Below are 23,330 nucleotides of genomic sequence, written 5' to 3' on the forward strand. Positions count from 1 at the left end.
GAGGGGAATATGTGGGCAGTTCCAGCATGTCACCACCAGGGGGCGCTGTATCCCCCCAGGGGCTGGGGAGCGAAGGGTTAATTTAAAGGGGTCCCCTAGGGACAGGGGTGGAGAGGGAGGGAAAGCTAGGAAGTTCCACGGCGTCACCACCAGGTGGCGCTGCCCCTCCCCCATGCCCCCCCCCCGCTCCCACTCTCCCCGCCTGCAAAATACCACCCCCCCCCACACACACCCCCACGCCAAATCTCCGCTCGCTCACTCGCTCTCCAGCTCTCTGCCCACCCCGATCCCCCCCCGAGCCCCATGGGCGGCGCCAGCCAGTGAGCCAGGGGACCCAGGCGTCCGGCGAGAGGGTCCCCCGCACGCGCGCCCACGGGGTGCCATGGGGTCCCCCCAGGAGTACCAGGCGTCGTGGTGGGTTTACCTGCTCCACCAGGTGCCCCGCACCAATTTCCAGTTCGAGGCGGTGGAGAGCAGCTTCGCCCCCCAGGACAGGGAGTACCAGCAGGTAAGGGGGCCACGGGGGACAGGAAGACGGAGGTGCGGGGAGGGGGGGAAGAGATGGACAGAAACAGGCAAAAAGGCGGGGAGAGATGGAGAGAAAGAAAAAGGGAGAGAGAAAGAGAGAGATGCATGAAGCAGTGTGTGTGTTGGAGGAAGGGATGGACAGAAGGAGGCAGGAGGGATGGAGGAGAGATGGATGGAGCAGTGTGTGTGTTGGAGGAAGGGGATGGACAGAAGGAGAGAGGAGGGATGGAGAAGAGATGGAGGGAGCAGTGTGTGTTGAAGGAAGGGGAATGGAGGGATGAAGAGGAGAGGTGGATGGAGCTGTGTGTGTGTTGGAGGAAGGGGATGGACAGAAGGAGGCAGGAGGGATGGAGGAGAGATGGATGGAGCAGTGTGTTTGTTGGAGGAAGGGGATGGACTGAAGGAGACAGGAGGGATGGAGGAGGGATGGAGCAGTGTGTGTGTGTTGGAGGAAGGGGATGGACAGAAGGAGTCAGGAGGGATGGAGGGATGAAGGGGAGAGATGGATGGAGCAGTGTGTGTGTTGGAGGAAGGGGATGGACAGAAGGAGACAGGACGGATGGAGGGATGAAGGGGAGAGATGGATGGAGCAGTGTGTGTGTTGGAGGAAGGGGATGGACAGAAGGAGGGATGGAGGGATGGAGGAGAGATGGATGGAGCAGTGTGTGTGTGTTGGAGGAAGGGGATGGATAGAAGGAGACAGGAGGGATGGAGGGATGAAGGGGAGAGATGGATGGAGCAGTGTGTGTGTTGGAGGAAGGGGATGGACAGAAGGAGACAGGAGGGATGGAGGGATGAAGGGGAGAGATGGATGGAGCAGTGTGTGTGTTGGAGGAAGGGGATGGACAGAAGGAGGCAGGAGGGATGGAGGAGAGATGGATGGAGCAGTGTGTGTGTTGGAGGAAGGGGATGGACAGAAGGAGAGAGGAGGGATGGAGAAGAGATGGATGGAGCAGTGTGTGTTGAAGGAAGGGGAATGGAGGGATGAAGAGGAGAGATGGATGGAGCTGTGTGTGTGTTGGAGGAAGGGGATGGATAGAAAGAGACAGGAGGGATGGAGGGATGGAGGAGAGATGGATGGAGCAGTTTGTGTTGAAGGAAGGGGGATGGATAGAAGGAGACAGGAGGGATGGAGGGGGAGAGGAGGGCAGGACACAGAAAGAGGAAAGAGATGGACCAAAGGAGGAAGAAAATGAGGGTGGGATGGGGACGGACAGACCGGAGCGATGGAGGGACCCGAAGGAGAGAAAGAGAGAGGAGGAGAGAGACCAGCAGCGTGAGGGAGGAAGAAGACTCGTGAGCCAGGCCTCCACGCAGGGACAGATCGGGGAGGGCGGGGGCAGAGGGAGTGCTGAGCCGGAAAGGGGGCACAGTGGAGGCAAGCAGGGGTGGAGGGGACATGTCTGTGTCCTGGGTCTGGCCTGGCAGTGGGGCCAGCGGGGGTGGTGGGGGAGGTAATTGTCCGGGGTGGGGGTTTAATCTCTTGTTATGCTGGGAGCCCCCTGTTATGTGTACTGGGAGAGACTGTAGGGGGCGGGGGTCATACTCTACTTCAGAGGTAACCGTCCAGGGCCCCTCCAATGGGGGCAGCTCCTCCCCCTACAGTGGAGTGTGGGCGGTGGGGGGAGGGGTCTGTCTGTCTGTCCCCAGAGCTATCTGTCTGTTCCCACTCACTCAGCTCTATCCATCCATCCATCCCATCCCTCTGTCTGTCTGGCCATCCATCCCCACACTCGTCTACCTCCATCCCCATCCCTCCATCCATCCCATCCCTCTGTCTGTCTGGCCATCCACCCCCACATTCCTCTACCTCCATCTCCATCCCTCCATCCATCCCACCCCTCTGTCTATCTGGCCATCCATCCCCACACTCCTCTACCTCCATCCCCATCCCTCCATCCATCCCACCCCTCTGTCTGTCTGGCCATCCACCCCCACATTCCTCTGCCTCCATCTCCATCCCATCCCTCTGTCTGTCTGGCCATCCACCCCCACATTCCTCTACCTCCATCTCCATCCCTCCATCCATCCCATCCCTCTGTCTGCCTGGCCATCCATCCCCACACTCCTCTACCTCCATCCCCATCCCTCCTTCCATCCCATCCCTCTGTCTGTCTGGCCATCCATCCCCACACTCCTCTACCTCCATCCCCATCCCTCCTTCCATCCCATCCCTCTGTCTGTCTGGCCATCCACCCCCACATTCCTCTACCTCCATCTCCATCCCTCCATCCATCCCACCCCTCTGTCTGTCTGGCCATCCACCCCCACATTCCTCTACCTTCATAAATGATCTGGAGGATGGTGTGGATTGCACTCTCAGCAAATTTGCGGATGATACTAAACTGGGAGGAGTGGTAGATACGCTGGAGGGGAGGGATAGGATACAGAAGGACCTAGACAAATTGGAGGATTGGGCCAAAAGAAATCTGATGAGGTTCAATAAGGATAAGTGCAGGGTCCTGCACTTAGGACGGAAGAACCCAATGCACAGCTACAGACTAGGGACCGAATGGCTAGGCAGCAGTTCTGCGGAAAAGGACCTAGGGGTGACAGTGGACGAGAAGCTGGATATGAGTCAGCAGTGTGCCCTTGTTGCCAAGAAGGCCAATGGCATTTTGGGATGTATAAGTAGGGGCATAGCGAGCAGATCGAGGGACGTGATCGTTCCCCTCTATTCGACATTGGTGAGGCCTCATCTGGAGTACTGTGTCCAGTTTTGGGCCCCACACTTCAAGAAGGATGTGGATAAATTGGAGACAGTCCAGCGAAGGGCAACAAAAATGATTAGGGGGCTGGAACACATGAGTTATGAGGAGAGGCTGAGGGAGCTGGGATTGTTTAGCCTGCAGAAGAGAAGAATGGGGGGGGATTTGATAGCTGCTTTCAACTCCCTGAAAGGGGGTTCCAAAGAGGATGGCTCTAGACTGTTCTCAGTGGTAGCAGATGACAGAACGAGGAGTAATGGTCTCAAGCTGCAGTGGGGGAGGTTTAGATTGGATATTAGGAAAAACTTTTTCACTAAGAGGGTGGTGAAACACTGGAATGCGTTACCTAGGGAGGTGGTAGAATCTCCTTCCTTAGAGGTTTTTAAGGTCAGGCTTGACAAAGCCCTGGCTGGGATGATTTAACTGGGAATTGGTCCTGCTTCGAGCAGGGGGTTGGACTAGATGACCTTCTGGGGTCCCTTCCAACCTGATATTCTATGATTCTATGATTCTACCTCCATCTCCATCCCATCCCCTCTGTCTATCTGGCCATCCATCCCCACACTCATCTACCTCGATCTCCATCCCTCCATCCATCCCATCCCTCTGTCTGTCTGGCCATCCACCCCCACACTCTTCTACCTCCATCTCCATCCCTCCTTCCATCCCACCCCTCTGTCTATCTGGCCATCCATCCCCACGCTCCTCTACCTCCATCCCCATCCCTCCATCCATCCCACCCCTCTGTCTGTCTGGCCATCCACCTCCACGTTCGTCTACCTCCATCTCCATCCCTCCATCCATCCCATCCCTCTGTCTGTCTGGCCATCCACCCCCACACTCCTCTACCTCCATCTCCATCCCTCCATCCATCCCATCCCTCTGTCTATCTGGCCATCCATCTCCACACACCTCTACCTCCATCCGCATCCCTCCATCCATGTGTCTTTTCATCCCTATTTCAAACTCAACCACTTAGACGGTGACGTTAGCTATATATAGAATTACATTAACATCTTACCCCCACCCCACCCCGAAAGCTTCTTGTGTATTTTTGAGCCGCCCCCTAGTTCCCCTGTCCATGAACCTGCCACTTCCTCTCAAGGGGGCTTGGGGGAGACCGAGGAACCATCTGCACCCCGGAGCAGAAGGTCTCTGTGTTCCTAGGTGGTGAATTTGCCCCATGTGCTGGGCAGCACATTGTTTTGGCTTTACATATTAAAGTGGGGATGGAGTCCCCCATCTGGACTGATTCCCAGACACCTAGATTTGCAGGTAACCCTGCGTGACCCAGGTCTGAGAGATTCCTGCAGGGAAGAGCCATGAAGATGTCCCAAGGCCTGGAGAAGATGAGCACGGGGTGTCCGGTGAAATTAAAGGGTGGTGACTTCACAAGTGATCCAAGGCAAGGTGTCGTTGGCCTGTGGAATTCCTGGCCACCGGGTGGGGTAGGGGCCAGTAACTTAGCAAGTTAAGGAGAGCTAGATGGGCACCAAGAATATCCAGAGCTGTCGTTAACGAGGATCCAAATTCTGGATGGGTGATTCAACCTCCGGCTTACACCGCGCTCGCCGCTACGAGATTAGGATGAAAATTGTTTGGTCGCAGGTTCTCTTGCCTTTGCAGCCGTGGCGTTCTTAGACCTTCCTCAGAATCATCCGGGCGAGGGGCCTGAGCCAAAGTGGCCTGAAAGCCCGTCTCGGGGCTGGTCCTTGGAGGGTTTTAAGAACAAGTGGAACAAACGCCAGCCGGAGCTGATCTAAGTTGCCTTGGAGATGGAGTCATGACCCCTTAAGGTCTCTTCCGGCCCCACAGTTCTAGGATAACACGCAGAGAAATTGACCGGACGAGCGCGTACGAAATAAACCGATGCGCGGTGGACGTCCTAGAAGGACATCCCCACGCCTCATCTGAGCACACGTCACATTCACCCCGGCTTTGAGCGCCGTTACCTGCAGTCGACTCACATTTTGCAGCCCCAAACAGACACAGTGGGAAATGCCCCTGTGAATGGGGGGGCTGCCCCACACTGTCTGAGAAAGGACCAGTTGCCCAGATAGTCCCACAGCTGAGGGGAATTAAGTGACCTGAGCGACCCATCATTGGGATGCTGCAGACCTTGGACACTGGTAAGAGGGTCTTCGAGCTGGATCCTGGAGTGAAGGGTGGGCCCAGACTCCCCTGCCGGCCACTGGGTAAGGGGCTTAGGCTGAGCTGTGGGATGGTTCATCCCATTTGACTTTGATACGCTGGGAGGGGGAAAGCGCGTCGTGAGCACGGAGGGCCAAGCCACGACGAGGGAGCACTCCAAGTCGCAGAGATAGAGAGGCTGCGGTGTGCACGACCAAGCGACGGAAGGGGGCATTGGACCTAGAAGGAACTAATTCCCAGAGCAGCCAAGAGGGGGCACCCTAACAGCGAGCGAGCCCCGTGACAGCCCTGACAAGGGCAGAGGATGAATTAGGGGAGTTGAGCCCAGGTGAGTCCAGAAGGTGATCCACCCCCCAAGGCTGTGGAGGAAGCCGGGGGATGATGCCCCCAAATCTGGTGATCGGTCAGACCCTGAGCATAGGAGCAAGATGTCACCAGCCAGGCTACTGGACCAAGCTGAACCAAAATATGGGCCCCTCTGATTGTGGTATAAACGTGTCCTCACACAGGGAGCCACCCCTACATAGCGACAGCACATCCAACCTGGTTCTGGAATAGCATCTCCATGCAGACTCGAGGCACTCACTTGATTGGGCCCAGCTAAAAGGGGTGACTTTTCCGCGGCCTGGAAATCCAGGAAGGGCACAGAGTGCAGTCCTCTGCTATAGCTCCATCTTCAAACCACTTAGGCTGATCCAGATGGTTAGAAACTTTCTTCTAATTTCCAGCCTCAGTTTATCCATGCCCATTTGTTCTTGAGCCAGGCACTGTTCTTCTCTCTTCCTGCTGTTTGCCCCCCTGAAAGCAATCGGATCCCCTCCCAGCCTCCATTGTAAGCTAAACATGCCAAACTCTTTGAGTTTCTTCTCGTAAAATCGACTGTCCAGTCTCCGGATCATCCCAGCAACTGATCCAGTTTGGGTTCCTTGTTCTTGCCAGAATTAGACATGGCATCCCAGAAAAGCTAAAGTGAGAACAATCCAGAGGAGAAATATCTACGGTGCAAACTTTTTACCAGTGCGGATAATGAACCATCGCAAGAGTCTCCTCTAGGGATGAGGTAGAGTCTCTAGTCCTTAGAGTCTGATCTACTGGATCTTTTCTTCCGTCACGTTAGTGCAAGCGAATTAACTCAACTGAGTCGAAACGCCTTCTCAGCGCTCCTTAAGACCCATCTTCAAAGACTTGTCTACACACAATCATGGTCCCACTATAACTCTTCTCGTCTAGCTAAGCCATCCTTTCCCTTGGAGGGGCTGCAGGAATACGGGTTGCTTATACTGCTATAGCTATTCCTGTCTGGGAAAGGGAATAAACTGTACGGGTATCAAGCAGCGTAGCCTAATGGAGAGTCCCAGACTGGGACTAAAGAGACCTTGTTCTGCTCGGGGACTTTGGTCAGGTCACTGCCTCAGTTAATGGGGATAATTACACTGACCTCCTTTGTCAGGTGCTTTGAGATCTACCAATGGGCTATTAAACCTCAGACTTCCGGCTTAAGCCAAGATCTTCGCTACAAGATTAGGATGGAAGCTACGTGGGTGCAGGTTCTTACACATCGGCGACCAGGAAGTTCTGAGACCTCCCTCTGGTAGGGAAAGACCGAGGTAGTTTGATTCCGACACTGACGGTGTACCCCAGATCTACAGCAAACGGCATTCCCATGGGTGCAACATTGCCCATAGACGTGGCCTCTCTGAAAGTCTGCGTTGGCTGCTTTGAGAGTCAGACCGTCGGAGGCACTGCCCTAACTCACTGCCTTTATATCGCGTTTAGGGCATCCGTGGACAGACTCAAACAGAAGTAACAAAGTGTGAATTCAAAAAATAAAAGTAGCTGATCCAAAAGATCAAGAGGCAACTTGACTAGGACGTAGGACGTAGGAGGACCTTCCCGGGGGGGGGGGTGCGGGGGGCGTATCAGCTGCTCTTTGACCTGGTGGTGGCAGGCAGAGGACGCAAGGGATGGAAACCAGACACCGTCAGACTGGGAAGAAGGCACCAGGTTTGAACAGCGAGGGGGGAGTAACTCAGCTGAGTCAAAGCGCCTCGTTGGGACAAGCCACCAAAGGGAGTGGCGGAGTCTATCTCTCGATGGCCGATCGACCTCCTCCCAAGCCCCCCAACTAGGGGTTTGGCCCCATTGCCGCCGATGGAGCGAGGGCCGATTGACACCCCTCCTCTCCTGCATCTATCCCTCCCTCTCCACACTCCCCTCCATCCATCCCTCCCTCCCCCCACACCCCTCCATCCCTCCTTCCCTCCCCCAAACTCCTCCATCCATCCATCCCCTCCCCTGCATCTATCCCTCCCTCCCCCCACACCCTCCATCCCTCCTTCCCTCCCCCCACACTCCTCCATCCATCCATCCCTCCCCCCACACCCCTCCATCCCTCCTTCCCTCCCCTGCATCTATCCCTCCCTCTCCACATTCCCCTCCATCCATCCCTCCCTCTCCCACACTCCTCCATCCCTCCCTCCCCCCACACCCCTCCATCCATCCATCCCCTCCCATGCATCTATCCCTCCCTCCCCCCACACCCTCCATCCCTCCTTCCCTCCCCCCACACCCCTCCATCCATCCATCCACTCCCGTGCATCTATCCCTCCCTCCCCCCACACCCCTCCATCCCTCCCTCCCCCCACACTCCTCCATGCCTCCTTCCCTCCCCCCACACTCCTCCATCCATCCATCCACTCACCTCCATCCATCCCTCCCTCCCCGCACTCCCCTCCATCCCTCCTTCCCTCCCCCCACACCCAGGGAGCCAGATTTCCTGGTGATTCCCTTGGCAGGCAGAACCAGGAGCCGAGCTCTGGATTCGCTGCTATGTAGGTCACCGGGGGCCCCCCGCGCGGCAGAGCCAGGCACGGGGCAGCCGCTCAGCCATCCGTCCCCCCCAGGCGCCCCTCCTGTCCCCACGCGGCCCTCCGTCCCCACACACAGCCCCTATCCCTCCCTCCATCCCCACACACAGCCCCCCATCCCCACACACAGCCCCCATCCCTCCTCCCGCACCTCTCCATCCCCACACACAGCCCCCCACCCCTCCCTGTCCCTCTCTCCCTCCCCACACACACCCATCCCCGTCACTCTATCCCTGCCCATCCATCCACCCCACGTGCCCCTCCGTCCCCACGCACCCCTCCCTCCATCCCCACACACAGCCCCCCATCCCTCCGCACACACAACCTCCCATCCCTCCCTCCCTCTATCCCTGCCCATCCATCCTGCCATGCTCCCCCTCCGTCCCCATCCCTCCATCCCTCCCCACCCCCCATCCCCATCCCTCTATCCCTGCCCATCTGTCCCCCCAACGTGCCCCTTCGTCCCCACACACCCCTCCCTCTGTCCCCATGCACCCCTCATCCCTCCCTCCATCCCCCCACACACCCCTCCATCCCTCCCCATCCCTCCGTCCCCATGCACCCCTTCATCCCCCCCACAGCCCCCCATCCCTCCCTCCATCCCCACACATAGCCCCATGGGCCTCTGCCTGCCCACCACCCCTGCCGCTGGCTGGAAACGGGCCACAGCCCCACGGGCCCCCACCTGCCCCCGCCACCTGCCGGGCCAAAGTAAACGGCACTGGGTTGTCTCTGCATCCCCATGCATGCTCCTCTGTCTGTCTGTCCATTCATCACGCCCCCCCCCCCCCGCCCCCGATACCCTCCGTGTCCGTCCCCACACGCCCGTCACTGGACGGACAGGTATAGGGGATGGATGGGTGGGTGGATGGAGGGTGCGTGGGGAGCGAGGGACAGACAGACAGACAGACAGACAGACGAGCTGTATTTCTCTGACTGGCAAGCCCTGGCCGCTCTCCAGCAGAAGCAGGCTGTGAAATGTCTCTCAGCTCCCCCCGCCCCCCGCCCACGGCGCCCCCCCGCCCCCTCCCCCGCATGCTGCCAGCTGCTGTGGGGTGGGGGCCTGGCCCACGCAGTTTCACTGGGGGCGGTTTCACCATCTAAGCCTGGAGCAAACTGAGAGCAGCTGTAATCTGCTGGGCCAGGCTTGTGTTTGCTTGGGGGGGTCGGGGCGGGAGATTGGGGCTGGCTGGGAGGATAGCCACAGGGCCGGGCGCCCTGGACATGCCCTCATCTGCCCCCTTTGGGCCCTGGGGGGCAGGGATCACCACAGGGCCGAGCACCTTCTCCTAGAAATATAGGCGAGAACCCAGGAGTCCTGGCTCCCAGCCCCCCCTGCTCTAACCACTGGACCCCGCACCCCTCCCAGAGCTGGGGAGAGAACCCAGGAGTCCTGGCTCCCAGCCCCCCGGCTCTAACCACTGGACCCCACACCCCTCCCAGAGCCGGGGAGAGAACCCAGGAGTCCTGGCTCCCAGCCCCCCGGCTCTAACCACTGGACCCCACACCCCTCCCAGAGCCGGGGAGAGAACCCAGGAGTCCTGGCTCCCAGGCCCCCCCACCCCCCACGCTCTAACCACTGTCTGTGGGTTGATCTGCGTCTGTCTGTCCGTCCCCCAGGCCCTGCTGCTCCTGGCCAGCGTGGCCGGGCTCTGCCTGGCGATCAGCCTGGGGCTGATCTGCGTCCACCTGATCCGGTTCTGCTGCTGCGACCCGGAGGACGAGGACGAGCCCAAGCCGCAGAGGGTTTGCTGCGTCACCTGGAGCTGCGTGGCCGCCATTGTCATCTGCTGGTGGGGACCCAGGGAAGAGGGGGGACACGGATGGGGCTGGGGGGTCAGAGCCCCCCTCCAACCTGTGTGAGAAGGTGGGGGGACTGGGCAATGTCGGCTGAGGCCCCAACAAACTCGCTTCAGGAATGGTTCCAGCATGGGATGGGAGCCAGCGCACCCTAGAGGGCTGCCCCCCTGAACCAGCCAGTCCCTGCCCTGGGGCCAGGTGGGAGCCGGCGCCCCCTAGAGGGGACAGGCCCCGGGCCCCATTCCCTGCCCCCCTGAACCAGCCAGTCTCTGCCCTGGGGCCAGGTGGGAGCCGGCGCCCCCTAGAGGGGACAGGCCCCGGGCCCCATTCCCTGCCCCCCTGAACCAGCCAGTCCCTGCCCTGGGGCCAGGTGGGAGCCGGCGCCCCCTAGAGGGGACAGGCCCCGGGCCCCATTCCCTGCCCCCCTGAACCAGCCAGTCCCTGCCCTGGGGCCAGGTGGGAGCCGGCGCCCCCTAGAGGGGACAGGCCCCGAGCCCCACTCCCCGCCCCCCATTCTCTAAGCCTTTGCTAAGGAGGCTGCTGGGGTTGGTATCTGTCCTCCCCGCCCCGCAGCCTCCCTGGGTCCATCAGACTCCCCATTGTCCTGGCTTTGTCTGGCACTGGCTGTCAGTGCCCCCCCTCCCCGCCTGACCCCCAGCTACCATAAAGAGCTGCTTGTTTCCTGGCGCTATAGGAAGCCGGGTCCCTTTTCTCCCCCTGGCCCCGGCCCCGGCCTGGGTCCCCCGGCTCCTTTGTCTCTTTGTTCTGCCATGGCCATGCCCCCGCATGGTCCCCCCGGCCCCCCCATTCTTGCCAATCCCCGCCCCTTCACTGCCACACAGGGAGAAAAACAAAACTTCCCAGCTCCGGGCGCCAAGGCAGAAGGCCAAGTTCATGGGACAAAAACACAGTCAGTCCCCCTCCCGCACCAGAGCTGGGGATGGAACCCAGGAGTCCTGGCTCCCAGCCCCCCCCCCCCCCCGCTCTAACCACTAGACCCCACTCCCCTCCCAGAGCCGGGGAGAGAACCCTGGAGTCCTGGCTCCCAGCCCCCCCCCCCCGCTCTGACCACTAGCCCCCACTCCCCTCTCACTGTGGGGAATTTCACCAGACTCTCCATTCTCCGGGCTGGGTTATTGAGTCTCTCCTCCCCCATCCCAGCCCCATACCCCCCTCCCTGGGGGTCGCTGGCAGCCCCCTGAGAAGGAGCCAGGCTGGGGGGAGAAGGGCCCCATTGAGAGCCCAGCCCCAGGCCATTCAGAGAGCGGACAATGGGCCCCTCTGTGTGCCAGGGGCTGGCTGGGGGGCGGGAGCCCAACTCCCCTGGGCTCAGACCCAGGCCGGCTCCTGAGCAGCCGGGCCGCAGACAGGGAGGGACCAAACCCCAGAGCACCCTGGTCCCATTGCTACGCCGAGGGGAGTGGGGTCTAGTGGTTAGAAGTAGCGGGGCTGGGAGCCAGGACGCCTGGGTTCTCTCCCTGCCCCTCTCCCACCCAGCTTGGCTCCGTGATGGGGAAAGAAACTGGCTCCGCCCCCCCGCCTCCCCCATGGCTCCTGCCCTGCAAGGAAGGGGCCTCATTAGCGTGACAATGGGGCTATGGAGGGGGCGGTTGCCATGGCAGCAGGATTTTGGGAGCCAGCCAGCCTCAGTCACAGACAAATGGAATTGGGGGGGGTATGGGGGGAGATGGGAGGCATGGGGGGAAGGTACAAGGGGGAGGGCGTTGGAAAGGTCCAGCAGGGGTTGGAGGGGGATGGGGACGGAGTGGTCGGGCGGGATGGGGGGTACGAGGGGGAGAGGATGGCAGGGTCTGGGGGTGAATGGGGGGGATGGAAGGGAATGGGGGGCATGAGGGGGTATGGGAAGTACGAGGGGGATAAGAGGGAGGGAGGTGGGGTTGGGAGGTACGAGGGGGATGGGTACAGAGGGGGTGGGGTTGGGAGGTATGGGGGGATGGAGGGGTCTGGGGGGATGGGAGGTACGAGGGAGATGAGGGGGAGGGAGGTGGAGTTGGGAGGTATGGGGGGGATGGGGACGGAGAGGGGTGGGGTTGGGAGGTATGGGGGGATGGGGGGATGGAGGGGTCTGGGGGGTGTATGGGGGTGGGGTTGGGAGGTATGGGGAGATGAAGGGGTCTGGGCTGTATGGGGTGGGGTTGGGAGGTATGGGGGGATGGGAACAAAGGGGGGTGGGGTTGGGAGGTATGGGGGGATGGAGGGGTCTGGGGGGATGGGAGGTACGAGGGAGATGAGGGGGAGGGAGGTGGAGTTGAGAGGTATGGGGGGGATGGGGACGGAGGGGGGTGGGGTTGGGAGGTATGGGGGGATGGAGGGGTCTGGGGGGTGTATGGGGGTGGGGTTGGGAGGTATGGGGAGATGGAGGGGTCTGGGCTGTATGGGGTGGGGTTGGGAGGTACGAGGGGGAGGGAGGGGGAGTTGGGAGTTATGGGGGGGATGGGAACAAAGGGGGGTGGGGTTGGGGGGGATGGAGGGGTCCGGGGGGTATGGGAGGTACGAGGGGGAGGGATGGGGAGTTGGGAGTTATGGGGGGGGTGGGGTTGGGAGGGGTCCAGGAGAGTCCGTGGGGGGCTGATCACTGGCTGCTGCCCCAGAAGTCGAGGGGTGTCTCCGGCAGGGCGCCCCGCTCATTATCTGCAGGGCTGTAATTACCCCACCCCCATTCTGATTGCTGGGGGGGGCGGATCTGGCTGTCAGGAGCCTGCTGCCTCCTGGGGGTGGGGGCCAGTGACAGCTGGATGGGCCTGTGGGTGTGATGTGGGGGCGGGATCCCAGGCTGGCAGGGCCCAGCTCCCCCCCTCCTGCTGCCCCCCTCCCCTCTGTGCTAAGAAGCTTATGGGTCTTCATCCGTCATCCCGGCCATTGCCCCCCCCGTCCCCCCCGCCTCCTCTCCCCAGCTGAACTCTGCCCCATGCCCGTCCCCCTGCCCCTAGGCCTGGGGGGTGCCCGGGGCGGGGGGCTGGAGCGCCAGTGGGTGGGGCTGAGCTGGGGGGGTGGGACTCGTCCCCCCACCGGTGCTGACCCCCCTTGTGCCCCCCCCCCCCAGTGCAGGGATCGGCCTGGGCTTCTACGGGAACAGCGAGACCAACGACGGGGTCGGGCAGGTCACGGCCGCGCTGCTGGACGCCAACCTGACGCTGCAGAGCGCCGACGCGCTGGTGAGCCCCCCCGTGCCCCCCAGGCCCTCCCTGTGCCCCCCACTGCCCTCCTACCTCCCCCTGTGCCCCCCACTGCCCTCCTACCTCCCCCTGTGCCCCCAGCCCCTAATGCCAACCTGATGCTGCAGAGCGCCGACGCGCTGGTGAGCCCCTCCCGTGCCCCCCAGGCTGCCTGTACGCCCCCTGTGCCCCCCATACGCCCCCCATGCCCCCCACTGCCCTCCTACCTCCCCCTGTGCCCCCCACTGCCCTCCTACCTCCCCCTGTGTCCCCAGCCCCTAATGCCAACCTGACGCTGCAGAGCGCCAACGTGCTGGTGAGCCCCCCCGTGCCCCCCCAGGCCCTCCCTGTGCCCCCACTGCCCTCCTACCTCTCCCTGTGTCCCCCACTGCCCTCCTACCTCCCCCTGCGCCCCCAGCCCCTAATGCCAACCTGACGCTGCAGAGCGCCGACGCGCTGGTGAGCCCCCCCTGTGCCCCCCCAGGTCCCCCGTACGCCCCCCATACCCCCCATACGCCCCCTGTGCCCCCCACTGCCCTCCTACCCCCTCCTGCGCCCCCAGCCCCTAATGCCAACCTGACGCTGCAGAGCACCGACGCGCTGGTGAGCCCCCCGTGCCCCCCCAGGTCCCCCCTGTGCCCCCCACTGCCCTCCTACCTCCCCCTGCGCCCCCAGCCCCTAATGCCAACCTGACGCTGCAGAGCGCCGACGCGCTGGTGAGCCCCCCCGTGCCCCCCAGGCTGCCTGAACGCCCCCTGTGCCCCCCATACGCCCCCCGTACCCCCCACTGCCCTCCTACCTCCCCCTGTGCCCCCCACTGCCCTCCTACCTCCCCCTGCGCCCCCAGCCCCTAATGCCAAACTGACGCTGCAGAGCGCCGACGTGCTGGTGAGCCCCCCCGTGCCCCCCCGTGCCCCCCACCGCCCTCCTACCTCCCGCTGCACCCCCCAGCACCAACCACCCGCTGCAAGGCGCGGACACACTGGTGAGGCTCCCGTGCCGTCTGCCCCCCGCCACTCCCCACAGCCCCCCAAAGCTCCCAGAGCCCCACTCCCCCCCGCCCCCGCTAGCTGCCCAGGGAGCGACTCCCCCACCCTGTGCTGCGCGGGGACCCTGCACACACGGGCAGGGGAAGTGTGTGAGGGGGCACATGGCAACACGCAGGCGTGTGTGGGGGGGTGACACCTCGCACACGCGTGTGGGGAGGCATGACGGTGGAACACGCGTGTGAGGGCAGGCGTTGATGGTGGCCCACGAGTGGGGGGCGGCGTGACCATAATGCACACGTGTGGGGGGAGGCAGGATGGGGGGGACGTGTGGCACATGCATGTGGGGGGAGGCATGACGGTGGCCCACGTGGGGGGGGAGGCTTGACCAGGACACACGCGTGTGGGGGGGGGAGGCATGACACAGCACACGCCTGTGGGGGGAGGCGTGACTGTGACAAGCCACGTGGAGGGGAGGCGTGACGGTGACACACGCATGTGCCGGGTGCCTGCCCCGGGCCCCTTCCCCCCCAGGTGCGCCGGACGCTGGGGCTGCTGTCGGGGGCCGTGGGGGGGGACCTGACGCGGCTGGAGGAGGAGCTGGTCCCCCGCACCGAGTTCGTGGCCGTCGTGCGCAACACGCGGCGCCAGGCCGAGGCCGTGGCCCAGATCCTGGCGGGTCTCCCCTTCTGGGGGCACCTGGGGGGCAGCCCCAGCCAGCTGGCCCACGGCCTGGCCTACCTGGAGGACTACAGGTAAGACCCGGGGGCAGGGGAGATGGGAGGGAACGGGGGGGGGGGGGGTCCTGAGAGCTGCCTCCCCCCTCCAGGTGGCTGGCGGGGGGCAGGGGACGGAGGGGGAGGGGGGTCTGGGCTCCCCCCTGCCCCCCAGGCGGCAGGCGGGGGACAGAGGGGGCGGGGGGGCTGGGCTCACCCCTGGGCCCCCCCCCCCAGGTGGCTGGCAGGGAGCGTGGGATGGAGGGGGCGGGGGGGCTGGGCTCACCCCTGGGCCCCCCCCAGGTGGCTGGCAGGGAGCGTGGGATGGAGGGGGCGGGGGGGCTGGGCTCACCCCTGGGCTCCCCCTCCCCCCCAGGTGGCTGGCGGGGGGCGGGGGAGGCAGGGGGGCTGGGCTCACCCCTGGGCCCCCCCTCGCCCCCCAGGTGGCTGGCCTATATCCTGCTGCTGCTGCTGGACCTGGCCATTGGCCTCTTCACTCTGCTGGGGCTGGCGAAGCAGATCAAGTGGCTGCTGGTCGTGTGAGTCGGGGGAGACCTGGGGGGGGGGGGGGGGGCAGCTGCAGTCACTGGGACCCGATCCCCCCCTCACAGCCCCCATCTTCTATTTACCAGCCCCCTCCCCCCACATCTCCCCTCCTGCCCTGCCCCCCATTGTCCCCCATCTTCCCTTCACCATCCCCACAGCCCCCTCCCCCAACCCCCCCATCCCTCCACAACCCCCATTGTCCCACCTCTCCCCCCATCATGCCTCACAGCCCCCCTGCCTGGTGATGAGAGGGGAATGGGGTGCAGTGGTTAGAGCGGGGGTGGGGGCTGGGAGCCAGGACGCCTGGGTTCTCTCCCTGGCTCTGGGAGGGGGCAGGGGTGAGAGGCTGTTTCTCCCTGCCCCACAGGCTGGGGGAGGGGCTGAGTTGGGCCTTTCCCAGCCCCTGACTCCAGTGTCTCCCCTCCCCCCTCCCCCCAGAATGACTGTGATGAGTTTCTTCGTTCTCATCCTGAGCTGGGGCTCCCTGGGGCTGGAGATGGCAGCAGCTGTGGTGAGTGAAGGGCTGGCGGGGGGCGGTTGTGGGTCTCAGCCCCGTTCTCGCCACACCAGGAGATCAGTGCCTCCTGGGGCTGCGGGTCAGGAGTGAGGGGCACCGGCAGTTACTCTGAATATTATCTCAGGAGGGGTATGCCATGAAAGGGTTAATCCTCCCCCGCACCCCATTAAAGATAACCAGGGCCAGGGCAATTAAATTATCTCACCTTAGAGAACCCAGGCTGCCCCCCCACCCCCGCCCCAGCCCTGCCGGTGCCCCTCACTCCCGACCCGCAGCCCCCTGCTAGCCCAGCCCTGGGCTCCCCCCAGCCCTGCCCGAGCCCCTCGCTCCCGACCCACAGCCCCCTGCTAGTCCCACCCTGGGCTCCCCCCAGCCCTGCCGGTGCCCCTCACTCCTGACCCACAGCCCCCTGCTAGCCTGGCCCTGGGCTCCCTCCAGCCCTGCCCGAGCCCCTCACTCCCGACCCACAGCCCCCAGCTAGCCCAGCCCTGTCCCTCCCAGCCCTGCTGGTGCCCCTCACTCCCCACCCGCAGCCCCCTCCTAGCCCGGCCCTGCCCCCCCCCCAGCCCTGCCGGCGCTCCTCACTCCCCACCCGCAGCCCACTGCTAGTCCCACCCTGGGCTCCCCCCAGCCCTGCCAGTGCCCCTCGCTCCCCACCCGCAGCCCCCTGCTAGTCCCACCCGCGGCTCCCCCCAGCCCTGCCGGTGCCCCTCACTCCCCACCCGCAGCCCCCTGCTAGCCCGGCCCTGGGCCCCTGGGCCCAGACCTGATTCTTAGCTGATTACTCCCCCCTCTCTCCCCCCCCCGCAGGGACTCAGCGATTTCTGCTCTGACCCAGACGGCTTCGTCCTGAACCTGACCCAGGCCAAGACAGACCTTAACCCAGGTAGGCACTAGAGGCAGGAGGCCGGGCTAGATGGGCCCATGAGGCTGATGGGGGCGGGGGAGGGGAGACCAGACTAGAGGGGCCCATTATTAACCCCTTCCTTCTCCCCACCCCCAGCAGAAATCCTCCAGTACTATCTCGCCTGCAGGCTGGACGTCCCGAACCCCTTCCAACAGGTGAGACCCCAACGACTCACCCGTGAACCGAGCTGGCTGGGGCTCAGACTGGGCCGGGTGGGGGAGGGGCACACCAGCACCACCAGTAGGGAGGCCTGGGCTCTGGATTCTGGGGGCTGAGTGTGTGGGGGGAGCCCCAGGGCCGGGGTGGCAGGGGGCTGCGGGTGGGGAGTGAGGGGCACCGGCAGGGCTGGGGGGAGCCCAGGGCCGGGCTAGCAGGGGGTTGTGAGTTGGGAGTGAGGGGCACCGGCAGGGCTGGGGGGAGCCCAGGGCCGGGCTAGCAGGGGGCTGTGGGTCGGGAGTGAGGGGCACTGGCGGGCCTGGGGGAGAGGCTTAGGGGGCCTCTACCTGAACCCACCACTAGAGGGCACCAGACATGGTCATGCAGCCGGTTTGTTGCTGACCAGCAGCTCCTTGGGCCGGAGCCGGGGCGGGGGGGAGGGAGCCGCACCCCCCCGCTCCCGTCTGCGCCCCCCAATCCCGCTGTCACCCCCCCCAGAGGCTGACCATGTCGCAGCGGGCGCTGTCCAGCATCCACTCCCAGCTGCACGGCCTGGAGAGAGAAGCTATCCCACAGTTCCCCGCGGCAGAGGTCAGTGCAGGCTAGGGAGTAAAGCCAAGGGGGTGGGGGGACGGGCGGGGAGCCCGGACGCCTGGGTTCCATCCCTCTCTCTCCCTCCCCCAGAGGAACCTGGTGTCTGTGCAGGGCACCCTGAACACCACGGAAAGCAACTTCCACCAGCTGGTCGCGCTGCTCAACTGCCGGGGACTTCACAAGGTATCGGCTCCTGTCCCCCCGGGGGTGTCCTGCTGCCGGGCCCCCCTCTGGCAGCATTCCCCCCCCCCCCGGCTATGGTAGCCCCCCCCCAGCCATGGGAGCTCCCCCAGGCTCCGCCCCCCTGAGCTGTGGTAGGCCCCAGGCTCCGCCCCTGGGGTTATGGTAGCTCCCCCCAGGCTCCGCCCCTGGGGTTATGGTAACTCCCCCCAGGCTCCGCCCCTGGGGTTATGGTAACTCCCAGGCTCCGCCCCCCAGCGGGCCAGTGACGCCGTCTCTCCGCCAGGACTACGTGGACGCGCTCAAGGGGCTCTGTTATGACGGCATGGAGGGGCTGCTCTTCCTGCTGCTCTTCTCCCTCCTCTCGGCCCTCGCCTTCACCACAGCCGTCTGCAGCCTGCCCCGCGCCTGGGAGAGGTTCCAGAGCAGGTGGGCAGGGCCAGGCGCAGGGGGCGGGGCTTCTGAGGGGGTGGAGCCGAGCGGGCAGCAGGGGGTGGGGCGCAGCTGGGTATAGGGGGCGGGACATCTAGGGTGGGAGGGCGGGTCTGCTTGTGGTGGGTGGGGCCACTCACAGTGGGGGTGGGGCATCTGGGGTGGGGATGGTTGGGACAGGTGGGTGGAGCTTCTCAGAGTGGAGGGAGTGGGCGGGGCATCTGGGATGGGCGGGACTGCTAGCAGTGGTGGGCGGGGCCTGTTGTGGCAGGGCAGCAGGTTGCCGGGGGGGGAGGCGGGGGGTGTGGTTCTGGCAGGGGCGGGGCATCTGGCCAGGGGGCGGGAGCAGTCACGGTGGTGGGCAGGTATCTGGGGGGGACGGGCAGGGGGACATGTCATGTGGGGGGGGGCATCGCCAAGCAGCCCCCCGCCAACCCCCCCTCTCCGGCCGGCAGGGACGCGGCATATGAGGACACAGAGGACGACGACCCCTTCACCCCTCAGGCACGTAGCCCCCCGCCCCGCTCCAGCCTGCGCCTCTCGGCCCCACCCATTTCCAACGCCCCCGTCTCACAGTACATGTGAGTAGCCCCCATCCCCTCCCCCCCCCACGGACCGCAGCCGGGGGCTGGGCTGGGGGCCAGCGGGCGCTGGGCGTCCGTCCCTCGCTCCCCAGCCCGTGTCTGTCTGTCCCACCTCACCGGCCGGCTGGCCCCGCTGTGGTTCTCCTTCCCCCTTGCACCCGTCTCTCCATTTGTTTGTCCACACCCCCGTCCGACCCCGTTACACCCCCGTCCCTCCATCCGTCCCTTTGACCATCCAGCCATCCACCCCCAGCTACCCCTCCCTCCGTTCCCTCTCTCCCTCATTCCCCTGTCGCTCTTCTCATCCATCCGTCCGTCCCTCCTCTCCCCCCCCGCCCCGGCTTCCCCTGCCCCTGCAACAGCTCCGCCTCGGCTGCGCCGGCATTCGCCAGACCCCAGCCTGCCTGGGACTTAGGGGTCAGGTGCCCCAGTGCTAAGCTGGGCCAGGTGCTGATGGGTGCCCCCTCCATATTACCCCCTGTCCTGCCTTGCTGGATGGGGGAAGGCAGTCCAGGGGACCCTCCCCAACCATCAGTGGGCTCTGCCCTCCCCTATGGGCCCCTCCAGCCAATCTCTGTCCCTTTCTGCAATTAAAGCTATCCCCCCCGAGCCACCACTGGGGGGCACATGGCAACCGCCTCCCCCTCCTCCGCCCCCACCCACCCTCCCACACACACTGTCCGGTTGTTTCTGGATTCACTCTGCCCAGAGCTCGAAGGGTTACTTATAACAATACCAGCTAGTGGGGGATGGGCCTCTAGACTGTTCAGACCAGATCAGACTCATGGGCCCATCTAGCCTGGTATCCCGGCTGCTGCCCTGGTTCAGATCCGTGGGCCCCTCTAGCCCAGTATCCCGGCTGCTGCCCTGTGACTGAACGATGGGCTCCTCTAGCCTGGTATCCCGGCTGCTGCCCTGCGACAGAGCCATGGGCCCATCTAGCCCGGTATCCCGGCTGCTGCCCTGGTTCAGAGCCATGGGCCCATCTAGCCCAGTATCCCGGCTGCTGCCCTGTGACTGAACGATGGGCTCCTCTAGCCTGGTATCCCGGCTGGCCTCTCTTAAATAGATTCCTGGCCCCAGTTAAACCAAGACATCCAGCTGTTTCTGTCTGCCCCCCTGCCCCACCCCCAATCACCAGTGGGCAGCCCTGGGTTTGACGACCGAGCCCATGGCACGGCCCTGCAGAGATTTGGGGGGGAGGAGGAAGCTGGGGGTAGAGTGATGTCACACACACCCCCAGTTCGGGGACCTGGCTCTCGGAGGGGGGGCAGGATTCTCCCCACCCCCACCCCCAGCCCTCCCGGCTAGCGCCTGTCTCGCTCTCCTCGGCAGGAATCAAAGCGGTTTGTTCAGTGGCAGTCCTCGATATGATAGCGTGCCCCTCCTGGACCGGCACTCCCCGCCCCCCTCGGTAAGTCTCTCCCCTCCCCAGCCTGTGCCCCCACTCCCGGGGCGGCGGGAGGGATCCCCCAGAGGACAACCTGGCACTGTGGGGCCGCTGTGCCCCCTTAACTCACTGGCCTGGGCTGTCTCACACAGTGTCACCCCAGTGACAAGCTGCGAACCCTCTGCAGGCGCTGTGATCACTCAGACAGCAGCATGGGCAGGTCCCCACACCCCAGCAACATGGCATGACAGCTCCCTGAACCTCTCAGAGAGGGACCCCAGCCAGTCGCCCCAGCCTGGCACCCCAGAAATACACCGTCTTCCACTGCTCGGGGACTCCCTCGGACAGTGCAAGCTGATTCATTAGTTTACCATTCCGGCAAAAGGGGAGTGGATCCACACTGGTTTGGGTAAAACATCAAACAGGTTTATTAACTCCAGCAAGACAGAGTGTCAGTGAGTCTTGGTAGCAGGCTCAGAGAACAGGGTCGCTTACCTAAGAAATAAAACTAGAAACGGCGTCTCAATTTAACCGTCTGAGCAAGATTTGAACCAAACAACCTCTCCCGCTAACAAGCAGCTCACTGCTCCTCACTACACAGGCCAGGTTCCCTTCCAGCCTGGGACCAGTCTCCCTAGCTCAAAGTCTTTGTCTTCTGGACAGTTTCCTGGGTGTGGAGATGGGGGAGGAGAGAGGCCAAGCGAGGATGTCACTGTCCCTTTTTTTATACTTTCTTCCAGCTGCTAGAAAGATTCTTGCCGGTGAGGCAGCCCCCATTGGTCGGGCAGTTCAAAAAAGAACTAGATAAGTTCCTGGAGGATCAGTCCATCAATGGCTATTGGCCAGGATGGGCAGGGATGGTGTCCCGAGCCTCCCCACCTCGGGGATTATCAGTAGCATACAGACAGCAAAACTTCCCACACAATGGGAGCACACACAAGCCAACAGGACATGCGTTCAAATGATGCCTCACAAGGCCTGCTTTGTACCAAACATCATAATCCCATCCCAGGGGTGAATGCTGGGGCTCCAGGAGGCTGCTTTGACAGACAGAAAGTCACATCGTCCCCTCCAGTCTATCCCCCACACCCCCATCTCTCTCTCATCTCTCACCCCCATCTCTCTCTCTCCCCCTCCCCCCCAGTACTCACCCAGCATGCAGGCATCTTACGTCGGCGCCAGCCAAGAGGAACCAGGCCCCCGATACTGAATGGACTTCCTGACCTAGAATCCGACCCACAGCCCCCACCCCTGACTAACACATGGACCGGCTGCCCTCCCCCCTCCCCCCAGGTGCTGCTGGGCCTGACAGAACCAAACAGGGGGGGAAGGAGACAGACCAGGGCTGCGCCCCCACCCCTCCACCCCCACCATGGCTACCTCCTGCTGACCTGTCCCTCGGTCTATCTGAGTTTGATGCCAGGGATCTGTGCCCCTGAGAAGGGGGAGGGGCTGAAGGAAGAGGGTTCCCCCATAAGAATCCCTGGGGGGAGAAAACAGGAGGAAACCGAAAGAATGAATGGAGGAGTGAAAGAATGAGCCTGAGAGGGCAGAACAGGTGAATGGAGGAAGGAGAGAGTGTGAGAGTGAAAGGGAAGGAAAGAAGAAGTGAAAGAGTAAAGTGAATGGATGGCGGGGAAGAATGAAGTGAAAGGGGAAAGAATGGAGAAATTAAAGAGATGAATGAATGAATGAATGAATGAATGAATGAATGAATGAATGAGCAAAAAGAGTTGAAAGAATAGGAGAAGGAATGCGTGGAGAAAAGAAGAGGGAAAGAAGGAAGGAAAAAAGTGAAAAAAAGCAAAAAAACGGTGAAAGAAGGAGGGGGGAAAGAATGAAAGGCCAGAAAGAAGGAGCAAAAGGAGGAACGAGAGAGTGAACGGATGAATGAGTGGGAGAAGAACAAATGAGAGAAAAAGAAAAGAACTCAAAGCTTGCCTGAACTGCACGAGAGCGTGAAAGAGACAGAGGGAAGGAATGAAGTGTGAAAAAACAGAGCGAAAGAACGGGGGAAAGATAGACGAAAGATGGGGTGGGGAAAAAAAGAGTAAAGGAATGAAGGAGTGAAAAAGAACAAACGAAAAGGAGCCCATCAAAAAATGGGGGAACGAGAGAGCAAGGGGGAAGACAGAGAGAGCAGTAGCCAGACAGACAGACAAGTGAGCCTGGCCAGCCCTGGGGCCGGGCCAGCCCCAATTAACGTCTAACCCCCCCGCTGTAGGGGGCCAGCCCCGGGCCCCCCAGGTTGTAGAACAGAGACCTGTAGGCAGAGGAGAGGTGACTGGCGTGAGCTGGGGGGGGACCCCACCTGCCGTCCCAATTAGAGCCTCAGCCACTAACAAGCCTTCGATCCAGAGGAACGAGAAATAAAAGGGAAATTTTATTTTAAAGGGAGCTGCGTGTGCGCTTTGATTTGCCTCTCCTCTAGGGGGCGCCAACCCTGATCTGGCCCCAGGGTGGGGACTGGCTGGCTCGGGGGGCAGGGAATGGGGCACGGGGCCTTTCCCCTCCATGGGGCGCTGGCTCCGATCTGGCCCCAGGTGAAATGAGTTCAGCCACTGTCCCCTGTCAGGCCAATCCATGTCATGACTGACACAAACGGGGCTCCAGAACCGAGGCCAAAGGGGCCCCAGAACCTGAATGCCCCTCTGCCCCCTAGTGGGGGCTGCCCTTGGGGTGGGAGCACGGGGAGGCTGGTCCCCACTGTTAACACTCCATAGCCCATGGCGGGAGGGGGAGGAGGGGGAAAGCTGGCATCTGGTTGGCCACTGTCAGATGCAGAAGCCCTAGCTTCCACCTCTTTCCCTCCCAGAGCTGGAGATAGAACCCAGGAGTCCTGGCTCCCAGCCTCCCCCACTCTCACCACTAGACCCTGCTCCCCTCTCAGAGCAGGGGATAGAACCCAGGAGTCCTGGCCACCCCTCCGTGCTCTCAGCACTAGACCCCTGTCACAGACTCCCAGGCCCCGTTCTCTCTCGGCTCTGTACGGCCCCTGAGAGAACCCCCTTCGGTGTGAGAGCCCCTTCCCCCGAGGGTCATCCTCATTCTCTGGGGTTAGGCCCTCGGGCCCCACCACCTCCTGGGGCTGC

General features: G+C 62.9%; 1 protein-coding gene across 4 annotated transcripts; it reads left to right on the plus strand.

The window, feature by feature from the left end:
* Positions 1–228: 228 nt before the first annotated feature.
* On the plus strand, positions 229–22,631 carry TTYH1 (tweety family member 1). 4 transcript variants are annotated; one of them, XM_048832476.2, is made up of 14 exons: positions 229–508; positions 9,875–10,047; positions 13,119–13,230; positions 14,751–14,971; positions 15,376–15,471; positions 15,917–15,989; positions 16,806–16,881; positions 16,999–17,057; positions 17,557–17,649; positions 17,743–17,835; positions 18,119–18,261; positions 18,720–18,845; positions 20,184–20,262; positions 21,383–22,631. In XM_048832476.2, exons 1-14 carry the CDS (start codon positions 383–385, stop codon positions 21,446–21,448), a joined length of 1,536 nt encoding a protein of 511 aa, XP_048688433.1. In that variant the 5' UTR covers positions 229–382; the 3' UTR covers positions 21,449–22,631. The 4 variants fall into 4 exon arrangements, with proteins under 4 accessions (XP_048688433.1, XP_048688434.1, XP_048688435.1 ...); XM_048832477.2 differs by having other exon boundaries at positions 230–508; positions 17,002–17,057; XM_048832478.2 differs by having other exon boundaries at positions 231–508; positions 18,720–18,768.
* The last annotated feature ends 699 nt before the right edge of the window (positions 22,632–23,330 follow it).

This window comes from Caretta caretta, chromosome 23 (assembly GCF_965140235.1).
Source record: "Caretta caretta isolate rCarCar2 chromosome 23, rCarCar1.hap1, whole genome shotgun sequence".
NCBI classification, from domain to species: Eukaryota; Metazoa; Chordata; order Testudines; family Cheloniidae; genus Caretta; species Caretta caretta.